The sequence below is a fragment of the Ornithorhynchus anatinus genome, chromosome X1 (genome assembly GCF_004115215.2).
Source record: "Ornithorhynchus anatinus isolate Pmale09 chromosome X1, mOrnAna1.pri.v4, whole genome shotgun sequence".
In the NCBI taxonomy this organism is placed as follows: domain Eukaryota; kingdom Metazoa; phylum Chordata; class Mammalia; order Monotremata; family Ornithorhynchidae; genus Ornithorhynchus; species Ornithorhynchus anatinus.
In genome coordinates, this window is record NC_041749.1 from 19,448,765 (window position 1) to 19,467,493 (window position 18,729).

General features: G+C 45.8%; 1 protein-coding gene across 3 annotated transcripts; it reads right to left on the minus strand.

Moving 5' to 3' along the window:
* Positions 1-1,506: 1,506 nt before the first annotated feature.
* NPM1 (nucleophosmin 1) lies at positions 1,507-16,634 on the minus strand. 3 transcript variants are annotated; one of them, XR_003754442.2, is made up of 12 exons: positions 16,464-16,634; positions 13,201-13,280; positions 11,990-12,109; positions 10,842-10,935; positions 10,497-10,603; positions 9,719-9,792; positions 8,839-8,890; positions 8,222-8,305; positions 7,847-7,951; positions 7,127-7,252; positions 5,269-5,343; positions 1,507-4,188 (listed from the first exon to the last, which is right to left on the minus strand). XR_003754442.2 is itself a non-coding variant. In XM_029050354.2 (12 exons), the coding sequence occupies exons 1-11, from the start codon at positions 16,519-16,521 to the stop codon at positions 5,276-5,278; spliced, it is 900 nt and encodes a 299-aa protein (XP_028906187.1). In that variant the 5' UTR covers positions 16,522-16,634; the 3' UTR covers positions 3,840-4,188; positions 5,269-5,275. The 3 variants fall into 3 exon arrangements, 2 of the variants coding, with proteins under 2 accessions (XP_028906187.1, XP_028906188.1); XM_029050354.2 differs by having other exon boundaries at positions 3,840-4,188; positions 7,195-7,252; XM_029050355.2 differs by lacking the exon at positions 7,127-7,252 and having other exon boundaries at positions 3,840-4,188; positions 16,464-16,632.
* Between the last annotated feature and the right edge of the window lie 2,095 nt (positions 16,635-18,729).

Below are 18,729 nucleotides of genomic sequence, written 5' to 3' on the forward strand. Positions count from 1 at the left end.
CACCATTTGCTTGCATCCACCCCAGCCTGGCACACAGTAAGCACTTAAATATGAGAATTATTATTAGAGGCAGGCAGTGTACTCGCAGCCCGCTCCCCACGTTCACTACATCCTACCATTGCCATGGTAACGGCCAGCTAAAGCGGGTGTCGCCAGGCACTGGGGGAGGAACCACCCTGGAAGATCAGAGAAGCAGCGTGGCTTAGTGGAAAGAGCATGGGCTTGGGAGTCAGAGGTCGTGACTGGCAAGTAACTTAATTTCTCTGTGCCTCAGTGACCTCATCTGTAAAAGGGGGATTAAGTCTGAGCCCCATATGGGACAACCTGATTACCTTGTATGTACCCCAAGGCTTAGAACAGTGCTTGGCACATAGTAAGCCCTTAAATTCGGGTAAGGCCGCCTCCTGGGGGGGGGGGGGGGGGAGGGCCTGTCTCGGTCACGGGAGCAGAGAATCGATCCATCGTATTTGTCGAACACTTACTGTGTGCAGAGAGAAGTAGCGTGGCCTAATGGGTAGAACCCGGATCTGGGAATCGGGACCTGGGTTCAAATCCTACCCCCCCCCCAACCCATGCACCTACTGTGTGACCTTGGGCAAGTTACTTCACTTCTCCCTGCCTCAGTTCCCTCATCTGTAAAATGGGAATTAAGATTGTGAGCCCTTGGTAGGCCAGGGATATGATGTCCAACCCTGATTAACTTTTATCTACCCCAGTTCTTAGTATAGTGCCTGGTGTATTGTGTAACTGTCATTAAAAAAAAACCAAACTGCTTGTGTGAGAACAAGAGTTGGTAGACACACTTCCTGCCCATGAGTTTAGTCTAGAGGGGACTCAGATGGGCCTGAATTAGGCTTAAGGGGGTCTAGGTTCGGTTTAGACTCCTCGGTTCATTCATACCCTCGGTCTCTACCCCAAGTGGAGTGAACCCACCAAAGTTGAGATCTAAAAGCCAATTAATTGTGTATCTGATTGGTCCAGGTGTTCTGCACCCGTCCAGATTGTTTCCTCCCACACCCACCTCCTGCCCACCCCCCAAAGCCTGACTCCACAGCACAGCCAAGATAATTATTAATAATGGTGGTTTTTGTTCACCACTTTGCCAAGCACTGGGGTAGAGAGAAGATTATCAGGTCCTACAAGGAGCTCACAGCATAAGGAGAGAGAACAGGCATGCTGAGAAAGGCTGGAAACCCACCATAAACCTCTCCCCCATTCTTCTCGGGAGCCCTCCCCCAGCCCCAACTAGTGCACCGATCTGATCTAGAGCTCTGAACAAGGATTAGAGCATTATGGAATAGTTGATTTCAAGGCTCAGGGGACAGGCTCAGCAGCCAAATGGATTTATTAGTGATTTGAGCCACCAGGGTATTTACAATAACACATCTTTCACTCAAGTGTGTGTGTGTTCCTAGAGTACAGTAAGTCAGTTTCCAGTACCATGTATCAACTGCTAGCGTAGCCCGCCCCAACCCGCCAGATTGATTAAAATGAGTTTACAATATGAAGCAATCAAGTAATAGTATTTATTGAGCACCTGGGTGCCATGCACTGTACTAAACATTGGAGTACAATGGTTAGAAGATACAATCCCAACCCTCGAGGGGTTTACAATCTAATAAGGGATAAGGCAACACATTACAGATAGTAAGAAAAATGAAAAGATGGATATGTATATGAGTAGCCAACTTAAATTCTATATACTCATGACAAATGGCAAACAGGTAGGTCAGCTACTGCAAGGACAAGAGAATAAAGGGTCTGGATACCTTGTTATTTTTTTTAGGCCAGCAATCACATCCAGAAAAATCCTAAACAAGGACAAGCTTGCCTCAGGCCTCCAAGAGTGATTAGGTATTTGTCTGTAATGGGCAAAAAAACCAAAAATTGAGAAATATCCTTGATAGAAGCAAATAAATTGAGAGCAGCAGTTCACAGTAACTTTTTTCCAGTGCTTATTATGTGCAAGGCCCTGCACTGAGCACTGGGATAGATACAAGCTTAAGCCCACATGGGGCTCAGCCTTAATTCCCATTTTACAGGTGAGGAAACTGAGGCAGACTTAACCAAGGTCAAACGGCAGGTGAAATATAGAGCTAGAATGAGAACCCAGGCCCCGACTCCCTGGCCTATGCTCTACCCACACTGGATCACTCTACTTCCCTAGGGGAAGGTTGATGCCTTACAAATTCAAGTTTTCTTCCTGGCTCATCAGCCCCAGGAATTCCCCATTATTAGTGGGACTTCAGATTCAGCTCATTCTCATCATTTTCTTTAAACAGCCGTTACTTCGTACTTTGACATCACAAATCTAAGCAGCAGCCAGTCTCCAATACTCAGCTTCTGCTTCAGACAAGAAAACATTCAGGTGGACTTCTGTACGGGGGACATCAACCTATCCCAGTTCATACCTTTTACCTCAGGTAGGGTGGTACTGGCATACCGAGAATGAATTTGCTAGAGGGTGAGCATCACCTTCAGCAGGGAAGTAGAACACCCGATCAATCTTACCCAGCTCCTACCCAAAAGCTGGAGCCACAGAACCCACTTTAAGCCTGCCTCCAGGTCCCACTTGGCCTCCATTACAAAAACTGATTTGAAATTTCTGAAGCGTAATAGGGATGGGCCCCATAACAAAGCTAGCCTTAGGCTAATGAAAGCTCGAGTTGGTCTTTGGGATGTGGGATTTCCTTTCACAGGCAATCCTGAAACCCCTATATTGTCAGCTGTTCAAACACCGGAGACCCAACTCCTGATCCAATCATCCCTACCAACATAGTGCAGGTCTAGGAGAAAGAACTGGGTCAGGAAAGCCCGGGCATGGGTACGAATTCATGTGTGCAGGACCCGTAGCTGTTCTAAGACCAGCTACCAGCTCCTCCCAAGTAGAAAAGTAGTCTCCCCCATTTCATTTCCCTTTGGCCTCCAAACCCCTTAAAAAGAGTCAATTTAACCACCATTTGAGTTAGATGTTAGATCCCAGCAGTATGACAGTATGTGAGAAATACAGGTGGTCATTTATCCAAGTAGTCTCCAGCTGGACCGTTCTGGTCTTCAAATCAGCTTTTGTTCTTCTGAATGGGTACTTTTGGTTAGTCCAAAAGCCAGGAATGACAGTGTAACAGATGGCTGAAGTTATGTAACAGAAATATTGAAGACATTATCTGAACCTTGTTTACAGTGGAGTACAATTGGGTCCTTGATAGGACTAGGCTGAGTTCTATCCAAGGGAGCAGAGAAGTTTCAGCAACCATTAGTTATAAAAACAGGTGGCAATCGAGTCAATTAGATAACATAATGGAAGGTTTTGAGCACTTCAAGCTAGCTTCTCTGCTCCTGTAACTAAGGAAGGCATCCTAACTCAACAACCCACAATGACCTACCTGGGTAATGACACACCACAAAGGGAATGAGTTCTATCTATTTTAAAAGGCAGGTGGTTGGGGAGTGGGGGGAGAGAAAACGCACAAGTGAAAGGATTTCTATCGCTTTACATTTCTCAAACTGCCCTCCAGCTAAGCTAGTGAAGTTGACTGGGGGGAGAGAAAGAGAAGATGGACACCCCAGAGAACAAAAAAGGCTTAAGTAGTTAATTCTATAAGGCATGAAGACAGCTCCATCTGAAAGAGCAAACTCAGGCCTAACATTATTATAGCTCAAGTTAAATTTGCTTTTGACCCTCATTGCCAGTAACTTTTCATCTGATATTTCAGTTTTCTGTATTCAAATAGTCACATCCAACTTGAATAACTGCTTTTAGGAATCACTTCAAATTCGAAACACTTCATATTTTGACAAGCTTAGAGACAACCCCATCCCCCAGAAATAAGGAAACAATATTACTTTATTAAAATACTGAATTTATTTCACATGTATATTTTGTCTCCCCACCATTTCCATTTGTCTGACCACCACTACTACTATGCCCTATCATAACATTCCATACATACTTAAAGTGGAGCAAAGGGTGGAGTTCCATCTTTTAAAAACTAAACAGGCATTTTGGACAACACATTCTTGGCAAAGTAATCTGGACGACATTTATCAGACACGGTAGGGAAAGTTCTCACTCTGCATTATAAAAAGGACAGCCAGATAAACTGTTACAGAAATACGACTGAAAATTTTAACAAACTGTTCAGTTTTTTTTTAAAGGGACTTCCTCCACAGCCAGAGATCTTGAATAGCCTGAAAATGTGCAGAAACCAGATTAAAAAAGTCAACGCTATGTACGAACACATTAGTTGCTCCCCTTTACCTCAAATCCCCCTCGCTCTTATTAGAAAAGGCTTATGAGAAAAGCCTGCTTAAGTTTTGTTTTTAAGACTGTAAGCAAGCAAGACTTGCTTTATTAATTTTATTAATATTAGTCAGCTCAGGTCAAAGTATACAAATTAAGACTTCTATTTACTGAAGTTATAATATTTAGCATGCCGTATTCAAAGACCATATTACTGAACACAATCAAATTTTAAGTTGTCCTACATAGAAAGCCCAACACATTTTTAGTTTGTGTTTAAAAAAAAAAGGGTGGGGATCCGTCTGGCAAATATTGGCTGAACTTCCTTTGCCCTGACAGGTCAGATTGGCCTCAGTAGAGAACTACTCAAGTTTTCATAATATACTTTGGTTGATCAGGTAGTTGGGACAAGTTAGTTTTAAGCCACTAGTGGAAGCAGTAAAGCCTAAAACCTTTTCTTCCAAGTGACAAAATACCTAAAATTACAGGAATTTCAAGCAAAATCTAACAGGTTTAACCTATTGCAAGTTGAGTAATAACTAATTCAGCAACTCACTTCCTGATTCCACCATTTGGCCTGAACACTAAGTTAGTTGACTTTGGGAAAGGAAGTAAAATAGCTCCCATAAGATCTATATAAAAACAGTTCCCTCCCCCCCAAATAAAGCTAAGACCCGACTTGCCCAAGTGGCCAAATTCAGCAGCAAGGAAAACCACAACTCATTTCCTTAGCCAATATTGTGCCAGAAGTAAAATTCTGTGGGTTTAGTAACCAAGAGATAATTTACCAACCATATAAAAGCTGGAAAAAATGTAATAAAATATTAACTTCTCAACTTTTGCCAAGTAAATCCCTAAAACAGTTTCCATTTATTTAATATGCAGTATTGTCTATGGCTGGTAACCTTTTGAAATGGGAGAATTACTATGAATCACGTTGAAAACAAATTAGAAAGCCACTCTCCCCATCTCACCCAAAGAATACTCTATTTGGAGTATTCAAATAGAATCCCCACAAAATATGTTACCTCTTGATCAGACATCCGGAAGCAATTCTTTACGTAGTTGATAAACTTGCCCTCCACTTTTGGGAGGGCACCACCCTAAAAGACAAATCCAAGAGTCATCATTTCCCGATTCTCTAGGTGAGTGATGCACCTTCTGAATTCAAAAAGAAAAATACATTGAAGAAACTGCAGATTGAGTTACATGTGTAACTCCTACGCGTGCAGTATTGTCTTCCAGAGGCAAACTACCTTGACTCGAAACTGGTACTCACCTAGATATTCCCCCAAACTAAAAGGGACTGAGATCAACTCTGAACGTCTGCCTTGCTCTTCACAAGGATCCTCTGAGGAAAAAAAAGGAACCCCATATGCCTCCTGCAGTCATTTTTAAATCAACTAGTTCTTCCTTTTAAGATTCAAAATATCTCCTGCAGTAATGTAAACCTTCTCTGGTCTATAGAGATCAGGTCTGAAGCCAGTTAAATGGCCCCCTCTCTTATCAACCTGTCCACGACTCTTCTGTCATTTTTATAGCTCTTCTCTGGAACTTCTTCCCTTTTTTATATCATCTTTAAAGTTCATGACACTGGACAGTACTCACTAGTGCAGGTCCAGTTCATTACTAGAATTTGTTGTTTCTGAGAGTGTAAGGAGGGTTAATTGCCCGAATCTTTGCAGGCCACATTCCGGTTCTTTATTTTGGAGGGAGAACTACGTGATTACAGCAGCTTCTGGTTGACGAGTGTCCCATTCACTCTGCTGTAATCGTGCTTAGCCAGGCTTTCCACATCCTCAGAGTTTTGTTTTTCAACGCTAAGTACACTAACTTACACTTGTGCCTCCTGAATCCTATTTTAGAGGATAGACTGGAATTTTACTCCTGCCTAATAAAGGCTTTAACTCATTGAGATTTCTCCTGAATTGGCCAGTTCCCTCAACCCTATTCTCAGCAAATGCCTCCAGAGAGAGTAAAAATAAGAAACCCTGCCTACTATCCTTAATAAATCCCTGTCAGATAATCATTCGATTGGTATTTTCCCCACCCTCCACAGACAATCTATATGGGCAATAGCCAAATGCTTATTTATGTACAGTGCATGCTTGAAGACAATACACAAAAAAAGCCACACATGTACACTCAGCCTACAGCCTTCTGCAAAGTTCTCAAGCACTTCTACAGTAATGCATTAAAATGATAGAAAACCACACAGTGAACACCAGCCACCACACAGTGAACGACAACCCTATATACCGAATACTTACCCTGTGCAGAGCACTGTACTAAACACTTTGGGCAGTATAATGTAATTGTGAAATACTCAATTGCATAGATGCTAGGTATGGATGGCCATTCTTATTTGTGCATACTAGTAGGGAAAAATTCGACTTCAAGGAATCTGTGAAAATAATAATCCAGCACTATGGTCATCCCTGTTGTAAGCACTGGGGTAGATACAAGTTTATCAGCGACAGAGTTCCTGATCCACATGGGCCTTAACAGTAGTGGAGAAGCAGGTACTAAATTCCCCAAATCCCCATAAACGCTGAGTATGATGGCACCTGTGCATATAACTCAATGCCTGAATTTAAATAGCTGAACTGTGCAAATTATTTTCATTCAAGGGAGAAAAAGATTAAGGAATTATCCCCCCCCCCGCACCCTTATGTACATGTCCACAATTTGTAGCCATTTCTGTCTCCCCCGCTCCAAACGGTAAACTCCTTCTGGCCAGGGAACTCCCCAGAACTTAGTATAGTCCTCTGCACAATAAACCAATATCATCGATCAGTTAAAGCAGTGAAAAAGGAGAAATCTTGAGTGTGCCCGCTTTTTAAAAAAAAGGCTTTAGTGCAGTAGATCGCCCAGTTAATAACTCACTCTTGAAATCACCAAGTATTCGTTATTTCCCCGAAGTGGTGTGATTAGAACATCAAGTCACTTGTTACTTTTAGTAGATGCTCGCAAAAGCATGCACGCCCTCTGCTGGATTTGCAGCACACAGGACTTCGAAATGGAAGAAAAAAAAAAAAAGAGAGAGCGCGCTAACTAGGCCCACTGGCCAACTTGCATTTCCTACTCCAGATACAAAAAAGCATCAGGCAAATGGTTACATCTCACATATAAGGTATCTGGCTCTGAAACTGAACGCCTACAATGAGCCCTTTCTAGACCCGATCTCCCTCTGCCAACGCACGAAGCTTCCTGCTACTTGAGGTGGTACGGACAGCCCGTACCGTCCCTCACCAGCGACTGACGTCTGCTGCGGCATTCGTAATGATCAGGAGGTAATGATCGGGGAAGAACCGCCTCACAGTTCAAAAGACATTCGCGGGAAGCCGACAGCGAGCACCCGTGTGCGGAACGCTGGGGAAAGTACAGGACCCCTGTCCCAGGTTTCCAACAATTTAAGGTCACCAATTGGATGACCTGGATATTATAGTGGTCCGCTATTAGGCCTGAGGGGACTGTGGCACCGCAGCCATGCAGGTCCTTGGCAAGACAATTCCATGCTTCCACAATGTGTGAGCATACCGGGCCTTCAATCCAATAAAATCCCTAAACTAAGAAAACCGTAGATTACTTTCCAAAGTCACTCACCTTTTCCATGGTGGCCTGCATTTTTGCTTTCACATCATCTACAGTTAAAGGTCCTTTGGGTGTTCTTGGAGATTTTTCTTGTTGTTTTTTGAATGACTCTGAACCCTAAAAAGTTCATCGTTGAAAAAATCAGCAAAGGCAGAATACTACTTCATTTCAGCCTGTCAAGTGTGGTCATCAGTAATTCTACAAAAATTGACCTGCTCCTAGGCGGCCTGCTGTTTTCTCAAGCTCAAAAAAAAAAATACCTAAATAAAAAAAAAAGAGGGCTGACCCAACCTCTGGTATGACCAGAATACCCCTTTTAGTGTGTTTTGTGATGTTCTCTGTCCAAGGCAGCTGACCCCATGAAGAACTATGATAATATTCACTCACTTTCGATTTTGGTGTGGATGGCTTAGAATCTTTTCCATTCTGGTTTGATTTTTGTGCATTTTTTGCTGGAGTATCTCGGGCAGACTGAAATAAACAAAGGTAAATACTTAATCTTTTCCTCCCTTGAATCAGTTATATTCTAGTCATAACTCCTCCCCGCAATGTCCATTATTAGACCTAGGCAAAATCTGTTAGAATAAAACTACACTGCCCACATATACTCTTTTTTTTTTTTTACCCTAACACAGCACATTGTCTTTCCTGGCTACCGGTGACCACATCACAGTATTAAAATAAAAATCCTTGGGATTGGCGCCCCAAGTAAACAGTAAGTTTACTGTTACTTAGCTTGTTTGCTAAAGGAATAATAATGATAATGTTGCTATTTGTTAAGCGCTTACTATGTGCAGAGCAGTGTTCTAAGCACTGGGGTAGAGTGTAATCAGGTTGTCCCACATGAGGCTCATAGTCTTAATCCCCATTTTACAGATGAGGTAACTGAGGCACAGAGAAGTTAAGTGACTTGCCCACAGTCACACAGCTAAGTGGCACTTCAGGTTAGCAATCACAATATTTCATAGCCATATTTCAGTAAACTGCTTCTGAAACATCCTTACTTTCTTGGCTGGAGTCTTCTCTTCCTCCTCAAAGTCATCATCTTCATCTTCACTGCAAATGCATCAATATACAAGTCTTTTAATTATGCTGTCGGGGCAAATTCACCAACCCACCAGAACTTTAGAATGGCTTTTGAAATCATGTAACTGGAAAAGTTAATGCTGTGTTTTTGTTGCTGATCCCCCCAAATACGTTCTGCATTCAGTAGTTTTTACATCATTGGATGTCATTTGCATGTTCAGGTTGTGACTTCCCTCCTCTTCCCCACCCCATGATTTTTCTCCTTCCCGCTACACAAACTTGCTCTAGAGTCTACATGTAAGATTCAGTTTATGTTGTGATTTAATCAGTCAATAAATGTCATCCCCCATTTGAAACACGCATTAGACTTTCATGAACCAGAAAGTTCATGAATAGTCAATATAGTCAACCCTCAGTCATGAGCTTCTTCACATTTCTCCCTGCTGAACTTCTTCAGTACTTTCATTTCTACTTCCAGTACTTCCCCAAGAGTAGGAAAGATGAGGAAACTCGAAAATTATACAGAGAAAAAGCTTGAAGCAAAGCTTTCTAATAATCTCCATTTATGACCTCTCTCCAGCCCTACTGGCAACTATTTCCATCATTAGGCTGGTGATGTGCACCATCGGTGAATAGAGGATTAGGGGAGCAGAGGGAGGAGGGGGATTGAGGATCAGGGGAACGGGGGAGGAGGGGGACCGATGATTTGGGGAGCAGGAGGGGGATAGAGGATCAGGGGAACAGGGGGGAGGAGGGGGATATTTCTAACAATTCTCCATGATGCTCTTCTGCAAACTACCTGATCCAGAGTCATCCCCCCACAATCCCAGCTCCACCCAGAGCCCCCAGAAGACTTACTCTTCATCATCATCCTCATCATCTTCATCATCCTCTTCCTCATCCTCTGCCAGTTCTGCCAATTTTGCTTTTTTCTTGAAAAAGGGAACATATGTTAAAAATCAGACATTCTCTGCATAAAAACTATCAATCGTATTTACTGGGCACTTACCATGTGCAGAATGCTACACTACCCTAAGTACAGTGCAACAGAATTAACAGGCACACTCCCTGCTTAAGATAATGGTATTGATGCCTACGTAGTTTTGGTTTGTTGTCTGTCTCCCCCCGTTTAGATTGTCTCTATCAGTTGCCAAATTGTACATTCCAAGCACCTAGTACGGTGCAATGTACACAGTAAGCACTCAATAAATATGATTGAATGAATAAGCTTACGGATATGGTCAGACACCACGGTTACCACTCATGAGAAAACCAGCTCTACACATATTGGATTGGCCTCTGCTATGAGTCTATGTTGGGTATTAAAATTGTCCCTTCAGAAATGGCTCCAGAGCCTTACTGTGGGGGATGAGAAATGTCCATTACACTGCTGGAAGCCTTTCCTCCTGGTTACTCCTTTTCCACCTCAATCCATGTGAATGTTGATGCTATGCTGGATGTCCTCAGCTAAAATCCACCCACTGTAAAGGGAATGTTTTACTGTGGCCTCTAGTCAGGGAACTGTAGAACAGCTTATAGCTCTCAGCTGTTTGAAAAACTAAAGAGATTTTTTTTTTTTTAATTAGCCAACAATTACTGTCAAGAACTCATCTGCGAGACATTGAAGGATTCATACCTGCGGAACCTTAGGAACCACTCCGGGTGCAGGTCGCTTGCCAGACAGATTTCCGAGTTTCACCTCTTCCTCTTCGTCATCATCTGACACTGCATCTTCCTCTAAAGCTAAAGATTTAATTTGTTAAATTTCATTACTTTTGGCTTAAATGCTATCCCAAGTCTTCATAAACAAAAGGATTAGAAGGAACCAATAAATATTAGTCCTCTTGACTACAGATCCTTAACTTATTGTTCCCACTGACCCCAAAGAGTGGGGGGAAAAAAAGCAATGTTTCTTACTGTGCTATCCTAATAAAAATGTCTTATAAAATGGATGTCTGGTTATTTCAATCTACATACATACCTACTAGATGCTGTCCACTGACATGAACAGGGCCTGAACCGCACTTCAACCTCAAAACCACTGGCGGAGTGATTTCGAATCCACCAAGAGAAACCTGAAAGAGTTTTCAAGTTAAGAGTCGACACCCATGGCAATCACATCAAGACAAATTCATCGTTTCCCAAAGAAGCATGAGTTCCACTCCCCTTTATTCCATGATGAAGGAGATCTGACCTGCATCTCATCTTTGTATGTCCCTCTTCTGCTTGGCATCAGTGATTGGCTGTTTCCAGCAAACTATACAACTGAGGAAGGGGAATTTCCACCCCTCACTATAATCACTGTACCAAGGACAGTAGTCATTACCACCACTAGCGTGAAGCTGGGACTTTACAGGATCACTTTAAAACAAAAACAAAAAAAAAAAATCAGGGCATCATTGGGTGCCACCATAGCTGGAAATGTGGTCTGAGTTGAATGCCACTCATCCCTAGGGAAAAGGCACAGAAACCCTCTCCGCTGCCAATCACACCTGCCTAACCTTATGCCATGCAATCATTTTACATGGATCCACTGACATCAGTGCTTCCAGGGCCAACTTTAGAATTTTGCAGTTGGAATGTTTCACTGTGCATATGACTGAGCCATGGCTTCTGGCTTTGCCAGCCTCAAGACTGGTTTCAGCATCCAATGCTGAAGACTCAATGCAGTCACTAGCCAAATGGGAAGTGTGGGGGTTATCAATCTCCCCTTTGTGAGCAATTTGGGAGGGCAAAGTGCAAGAGCAAAAGAAACCTAACCTCTGTGACAGGTTGTCATTCTTCAGCGCAAGCACCCGTCACCCCAGAAAACCCTGCTTGAAGCCATGGCTCTTGGAATAAAGGCCCAAAACCCCACCCTGGCACCTCACCACCCTACTATTCCCTTGGAATGGGAAGGGCTCTTATTAGAGCATTGTGGGTTTACTTTTATTGTACACCCATTTTACTAGAAAAGCAAAATGAGCTTTTTCCTAGTAGCCCACTGTAATGAAGAGATCACAAAATAAACTAACGGGTACTAACTCCTAAAAATAAAACCTCTTGTCCTCCAAGCCACCCACACACTAGCGCTTGTGACCTCAAAGAGTTATTCAGCAAGAAGGGTTGCAATATTCAATGTACTCTTACCGTGGGCTGCACAGACATTTTCAAAGATGCCAGTGTTACTTTAATTGGACTGCCTTCATAATTCAATGCCTCTGCTTCTATGACATGCAGTTCATCTTTGGCACCTGCTCCTAAACTGACCTGTGAAGAAAGAGATCTTCAGAGCTTCAAGGAAAACTTACAATCACCCCCAAAATAATGGTCTAAAAAGGCCTGTTACCCCAGTGAAGCAAATTATATTGGGAGAGCAATTCCAGTCATATTGGGATTTCTCATTTCCCAAGGCATCACTATGTCTATGAAGTTTTGTGGAAACAAAGTCAGGAAGTCAAAGACTTGTCTACCAGAAGGACTCACGACCATAAACAATAAATGTTTTCACTAAAAAAAGTCATCCTTCCCCAATAGTGAACATGGAAACCTTACTGGAAAGTTCTCTGGTAAAGCAGTTACCTGTACTATGTCCAAGTGCTTTTAACAGTGCTCTGCACATAGTAAGTGCTCAATAAATACTATTGAATGAATATCTGGAGTGTTGAGGGAATTGCAGAAGTTTGGGAGCACCAGACTGGAAAAGGGAATCCAAAGACTAACCCCCAGAGCAATAATCTATTGTTATTTTTACTGCTTGGAGCTTCCCCCACCCATCCCAAATGGCAGCTTCTTTTAGTCTGAAAACCTCCCCGTGGGATATGGACCATGTCTAACAATGTCCATAAATTATGGGAAGGAGCATGGTCTAGTGCAAAGAGCAGTAGTCAGTAGAACTGGGCTCTAATCCCAGACCTGCACATGTCTGCTGTGTGACCTTGGGCAAGTCACTTCACTAGGCCTGTTACCTCATCTGTAAAACAGGGATTGAGACTGAGTCCCATGTGGGACAGGGACTGTGCCCAACCTGATTACCCCAGTGCTTAGCACACAGTAAGCAGGAAAGACCACAACTATCATTATCTTCATTACTCCATACCTTTGCATGCCACAGTAAGTTAAATCAAAATTATGGGTGAATGTTTACATAATATATTTGTAAAGAGTAAATATTTTTGGCTCAAAAATCATATTTTGAAGCTTCTACTCTTTCTAGTCCGCCTAGAGAATCTCAAGTGTAGAAATTCTACATTACTGTCTTGCACATGTCATAAAATGATGGAAATTACCCATTTTGTCTCTATTAATGCTGACTGTGGTTGCTAACAGTCCTATCATCAGTGTAGATATAAATTTATTACCGTTCTCAAAGACAACTGGTGCTCGTTCTCATCATTGTCCACCTTGAAATGATAATCTTTGTCAGCTTTCAACTCACAACCTGCAAGGTAATGCAACAGTTAACATAAACACCCTCTTGTATCCACCTTTTCTTTTCTCCCTAGCCCCCTCCCCCAACCCAACCACCTATGTATTGGAGAAAGATTTGCTGTATTTACTTTCCAAAGCGGTTAATACAATGCTCTGTGCACAGTAAGCGCTCATTAAATCCGAATGAATGAATTATAGAAATGACCTCTAAAAAAGGGGTCCTCCAGGTTGGGAGTTTTCACAAGCAAAGGTTGCCAGGTGGTGGTGGTTGTGATTTTTAAAGCATCTTATTAACGTCAAAAAATGCCCCCATTTCCTTTCCACATTTCTCGGGATTAAAATTTCTGAGAACAGGCCCTTAGATGGCCCCCTTGCTCACCATGGCCAAAGCATGGCTCAGCCACTACACATTCTTACCCCTGTTTGGTCAAGAGGTGTGGCTTAGTGGAAAGAATAAAGGTTTGGGAGTCAGAGGTCGTGGGTTCTAAATGGGACCCCACCACTTGTCTCCTGAGTGACCTCTGGCAAGTCACTTCACTGGGCCTCCTTCATTCAATTCATTCATTTACTGAGCACTTACTGTGTGCAGTACACACTACGTACTCTGTGCAGAGCACTGTATTAAGCACTTGGAAAGTACAATTCAGCAACAGAGAGAGATAATCCCTGCCCACAATGGGCTCATAGTCTGGCGGGGGGCGAGACATCAAAACAAGTAAACAGGCATCAATAGTATCAATACAAATGGAACTATAGATACGTACACCACAAAACAAGAAAAACAGGCATCAGTATAAACATACTCCTACATATATGCACAAATGCTGTGGGGTGAGGGAGAACAAAGGGGCCGAGTGGTGGCGATTGAGAGGGGGAGCTGATTAAAAGCGGGTCGGTTAGTCATTTAGAAGATGGGGATCTAGACTGAGCCCCAAGTGGGACAACCTGATTACCTTGTGCCTACCCCAGCGTTTAGAACAGTGTTTGGCACAAAGCAAGCGCTTAAATACCATCATTATTATTTAAAGGGTGGCTTAGTCATCTGGAAGATGGGGGATGAAGCCTATGAGCCCCACATGGGCCAACTTGATTATCCTGTGTCTGCCCCTGCGCTTAGGACAGTGCTTGATGCAGAGTAAGCACTTAATGAATACATTATTAATCAAAGGGGGGCAGTCATCTGCAAGATGGGGATGAAGCCTTTGGGCCCCACATGGACCCACGTTTTTAACTTGGGTCTACCCCAGCGTTTAGAATGAGAGCTTGATAGAGTAAGCGCGTAATACATTATTATTAATCAAAGGGGGGCTTAGTCATCTGCAAGATGGGGGTGAAGCCTGCGAGCCCCACGTGGGCCAACCCGATTACCTCGGGTCTACCCCAGCAATTAGCGTTTGGCATAGTGTAAGCGCTTAACAAATACCATTATCATTATTATTAAGGGGGGGGGACCCGCTAGTCATCTGCAAGATGGGGATGAAGCCTGTGAGCCCCACGTGGGCCAACCGGATTACCCCGTATCTATCCCTGCGCTTGGAACGAGTGCTTGGCACAGTATAAGCGCTTAACAAATACCATTGTTATTATTAAAAGGTGGGGAGGGGGCCTAGTCAACTGCAAGATGGGGGTGAAGCCTGCGAGCCCCACGTGGGCCAACCCGATTACCTCGGGTCTACCCCAGTGCTTAGCGCTTGGCAGTGTAAGCGCTTAACAAATACCATTATATTATTGGGGGGGGGGGTCTAGTCATCATCTGCAAGAGATGAAGCCTGCGAGCCCCATGTGGGTCCACCTTATTACCTCGGGTCCACCCCAGCGCTTAGCACAGCGTAAGCGCCTAATACCATTATTATCATTATTAAAGGGGGGCCTAGTCCTCTGCAAGATGGAGATGAAAACTGCGAGCCCCACGTGGGCCTACCTGATTACCTCGGGTCTACCCCTGCGCTTAGCACAAAGGAAGCGCTTAATACCATTATTATTATGAAAAGGGGGGGGGGCCTAGTCCTCTGCAAGATGGAGATGAAGCCTGCGAGCCCCACGTGGGCCTACGTGATGACCTCGGGTCTTCCCCAGCGCTTAGCACAAAGGAAGCGCTTAACAAATACCATTATTATTTAAAAAGTGGGGGGGGGGGCTAGTCCTCTGCAAGATGGAGATGAAGCCTGCGAGCCCCACGTGGGCCTACGTTTTGACCTCGGGTCTTCCCCAACGCTCAGCACACAGTAAGCGCTTAACAAATACCCTTATTATTAAAAGTGGGGGGGGCCTAGTCCTCTGCAAGATGGAGATGAAGCCTGCGAGCCCCACGTGGGCCTACGGGATGACCTCGGGTCTACCCCAGAGCTTAGCACAAAGGAAGCACTTAACAAATACCATTATTATTAAAAGTGGGGGGAACCTAGTCCTCTGCAAGATGGAGATGAAGCCTGCGAGCCCCACGTGGGCCCACCTATATCTAGCCCAGCGCTTAGCACAAAGGAAGCGCTTAATACCATTATTATTATGAAAAGGGGTGGGGGGCCTCGTCCTCTGCAAGATGGAGAGGAAGCCTGCGAGCCCCACGTGGGCCCAACCCAGCGCTAAGCACAGAGTAAGCGCTTAACAAATACCACATTATTAAAAGGGGGGGGAGGAGCATGATCCCCTGCAAGATGGAGATGAAGCCTGCGAGCCCCACGTGGGCCCACCCCAGCGTTTAGCACAGAGTAAGCGCTTAACAAATACCATATTACGAAAAAGGGGGGGGGGAGGAGCCTAGTCCTCTGCAAGATGGAGATGAAGCCGGCGAGCCCCACGTGGGCCCACCTGATGACCTCGTGCCTTCCCCAGCGCTTAGCACAAAGTAAGCGCTTAACAAATCCGTTTTTATTACGGGGGGGGGGGGGTGAGGAGCACAGTCCTCCGCAAGATGGAGGTGAAGCCCCACGTGGGCCCACGGGATGACCTCGGGTCCTCCCCAGCGCTTAGCACCGAGGAAAGGCCCAACCCATCCCCTGGCGGTTGTGATTATGGGGGTGCTGCGGGTCCCCGGTGCGGGGGGGGGGGGGGGGGGGGGAGGGGCCAGTCCCGGAGCGCGCGCTCCCGCCGCCCACCACGTGCCCGCAACTCCGGCCCGCTAACGGCTCCGCAACGGCCTCCCCGCAGCGCTCCGCACAAGGTCGGCGCCCTCCCCGCGCGCCCCTCACCTTACCGAAGAGGAAGTTCTGGGGCCGCAGAGGGCTCATGTCCATGTCCATCGAGTCTTCCATGGGAGGAGGGCGGAGAGGGGTTGCTATGGCTATGGCTGCTGCTGCTGCTGCTGCTGCTGCTGCTGCGGCCGCCGCGCTCAGGACCGGCTCACCGGGAGGGAAGGACGGGGCCGCGCCTGCGCCTTCATATAGGTCTCCTCAACTCTCGCGAGAGCCACACGGCGCGCGCGCGCGCGCGCCCCCGCCCCCTCCCCCTTGCGCCTGCGCGCCCGCTCGCGCTCCCCCTCCCGGCCGGCCCGTGCGCCCGCCCCCTCCCCCTTGCGCCTGCGCCTCCGCTCGCGCTCCCCCTCCCGGCCGGCCCGCGCGCCCGCCCCCTCCCCCCCCTCCCCTCTTTGCGCCTGCGCGCCCGCTCGCGCTCCCCTTCCCGGGCGCGCGCCGGCGCGCGAGGAGGGAATGGCGGTTGAGTCCTCGTGTAAAATGGCGGCGGCGGCGGCGGCGTCTGTCCTCAGGCCTGGCCTCCTCGGGGAGCCCCGGTGTGGCCTGGAGGGAAAAGGGACGCGCTGAGGGCCTCAAGAAGAGCTCTCAGTTTCTATTTATTGCTGTTGTTCTTGTCCGTCTCCCCCGATTAGACTGTAAGCCCGTCAAAGGGCAGGGACTGTCTCTAATTGTTACCCATTTGTCCATTCCAAGCGCTTAGTCCAGTGCTCTGCACAGAGTAAGCGCTCAATAAATACTATTGAATGAACGAAAAATACTATTGAATGATTTCACCTCCCACCGTCCCTCACCAAAGGCCTCGGGGACGAAGCAGATTCTTAAGCCCGTCAGAGGGCAGGGCCTGTCTCTATCTGTTACCCATTTGTCCATTCCAAGGGCTTAGTCCAGTGCTCTGCACAGAGTAAGCGCTCAATAAATACTATTGAATAAACGAACAATACTATTGAATGATTTCACCTCCCACCCTCCCTCACCAAAGGCCTGGGGGGCGAAGCAGATTCCTCTTCAGCCCATCAAAGGGCAGGGACTGTCTCTGTTACCGATTTGTAATAATAATGTTGGTATTTGTTAAGCGCTTACCATGTGCAGAGCACTGTTCTAAGCGCTGGGGGAGATACAGGGGCATCAGGTTGTCCCACGTGAGGCTCCCAGTCTTCATCCCCATTTGACAGATGAGGGAACTGAGGCCCAGGGAAGTGACTTGCCCAAGGTCCCACAGCTGACAAGTGGCAGAGCTGGGATTTGAACTCAGGACCTCTGACGCCCAAGCCCGGGCTCTTTCCACTGAGCCACGCTGCTGCTCTCATTTGTCCATTCCAAGCGCTTAGTACAGTGCTCTGCACATAGTAAGCACTCAATATTGAAGCACTCAATACTATTGAATGAACTTCTCTTCGAAAGCACCCCCTTTATCGCCTTTAAACGCCAACAGCACCTCTCGGAGCTTTCCTTTCAAAAAGGCAGTTTCTGCCAACATCTCTCCCCGGGTTCCAGATCCCCAGCCATCTTAAATCTGAGAACAAAGGAAGGGGGAGAGTTCAGGGGGAAAGGAAGGTAGGAGTGCAGGAAAGGCAGGGAAGAGCAAGGAACAGCAAAACCCCTTCCCTGGGGTGATTTAGGGCTGCAAAGGAGAGAAGAGAAGAAGAGCAGCCACTAGATTTTCAGCTTAACGTAGGGGTTTCTTTCATCTAAACGTATCTGCATTTAAGGCAAAAGAAAAAACAAAGGCGTCTTCCTGCGGTCCTTGCCATTCCCTTGAAAGTGTCCATAAATCAAGAAGAATGTTTAAGGCATTTCTCTCCACGGGTCAGTCACAGACTTGAATCGACAGTACCTGCTGCCATCTGTGGGATGGCAAAACGGCCCAGAACTAAGTCCTGAGATGCCCGCCGCCCTGGAGCAAATTGTCCAGTTGATGACTCTGGTCTACTTTGGCTTTTCTGGTGGCTGCCTTTTGGCTCTTCTGCTTCTTAAGAATGGCAAATCGCAGGGAGCAGGAATAAGAGGGGAAACTTGCAACTTGCCACGTCTGCAGAAGGAATGTTCATTTCCTTAAAAAATCCCAAATCCCACAGCTTCTTAAGGTCACCTAAGGGACCTGCGACCTTTAAATGCAAACCAAGAGAAGAAGGGAAGCTTAATTAGAGGAGCAGCGTGGCTTCGTGGAGAGAGCCCGGACTTGGAAGGACTTGGGTTCTAATCCCAGTTCAGCCACTTGGCAGCTATGTGACTTGGGGCAAGTCACTTAACTTCTCTGGGCCTCAGTTACCT

Bases quoted from the DNA above. Each gene is read 5' to 3' on its own strand.
- NPM1 (XM_029050354.2), bottom strand. From the start codon at position 16,521: ATGGAAGACTCGATGGACATGGACATGAGCCCTCTGCGGCCCCAGAAC. The intron at 13,281-16,463 runs GTAAGGTGAGGG...ATTACCTTGCAG, and splicing joins GCCCCAGAACTTCCTCTTCG to GTTGTGAGTTGAAAGCTGAC. The intron at 5,344-7,194 runs GTAACAAGTGAC...TTTGTCTTTTAG, and splicing joins TTTGCGAGCATCTACTAAAA to GGTGGTGCCCTCCCAAAAGT.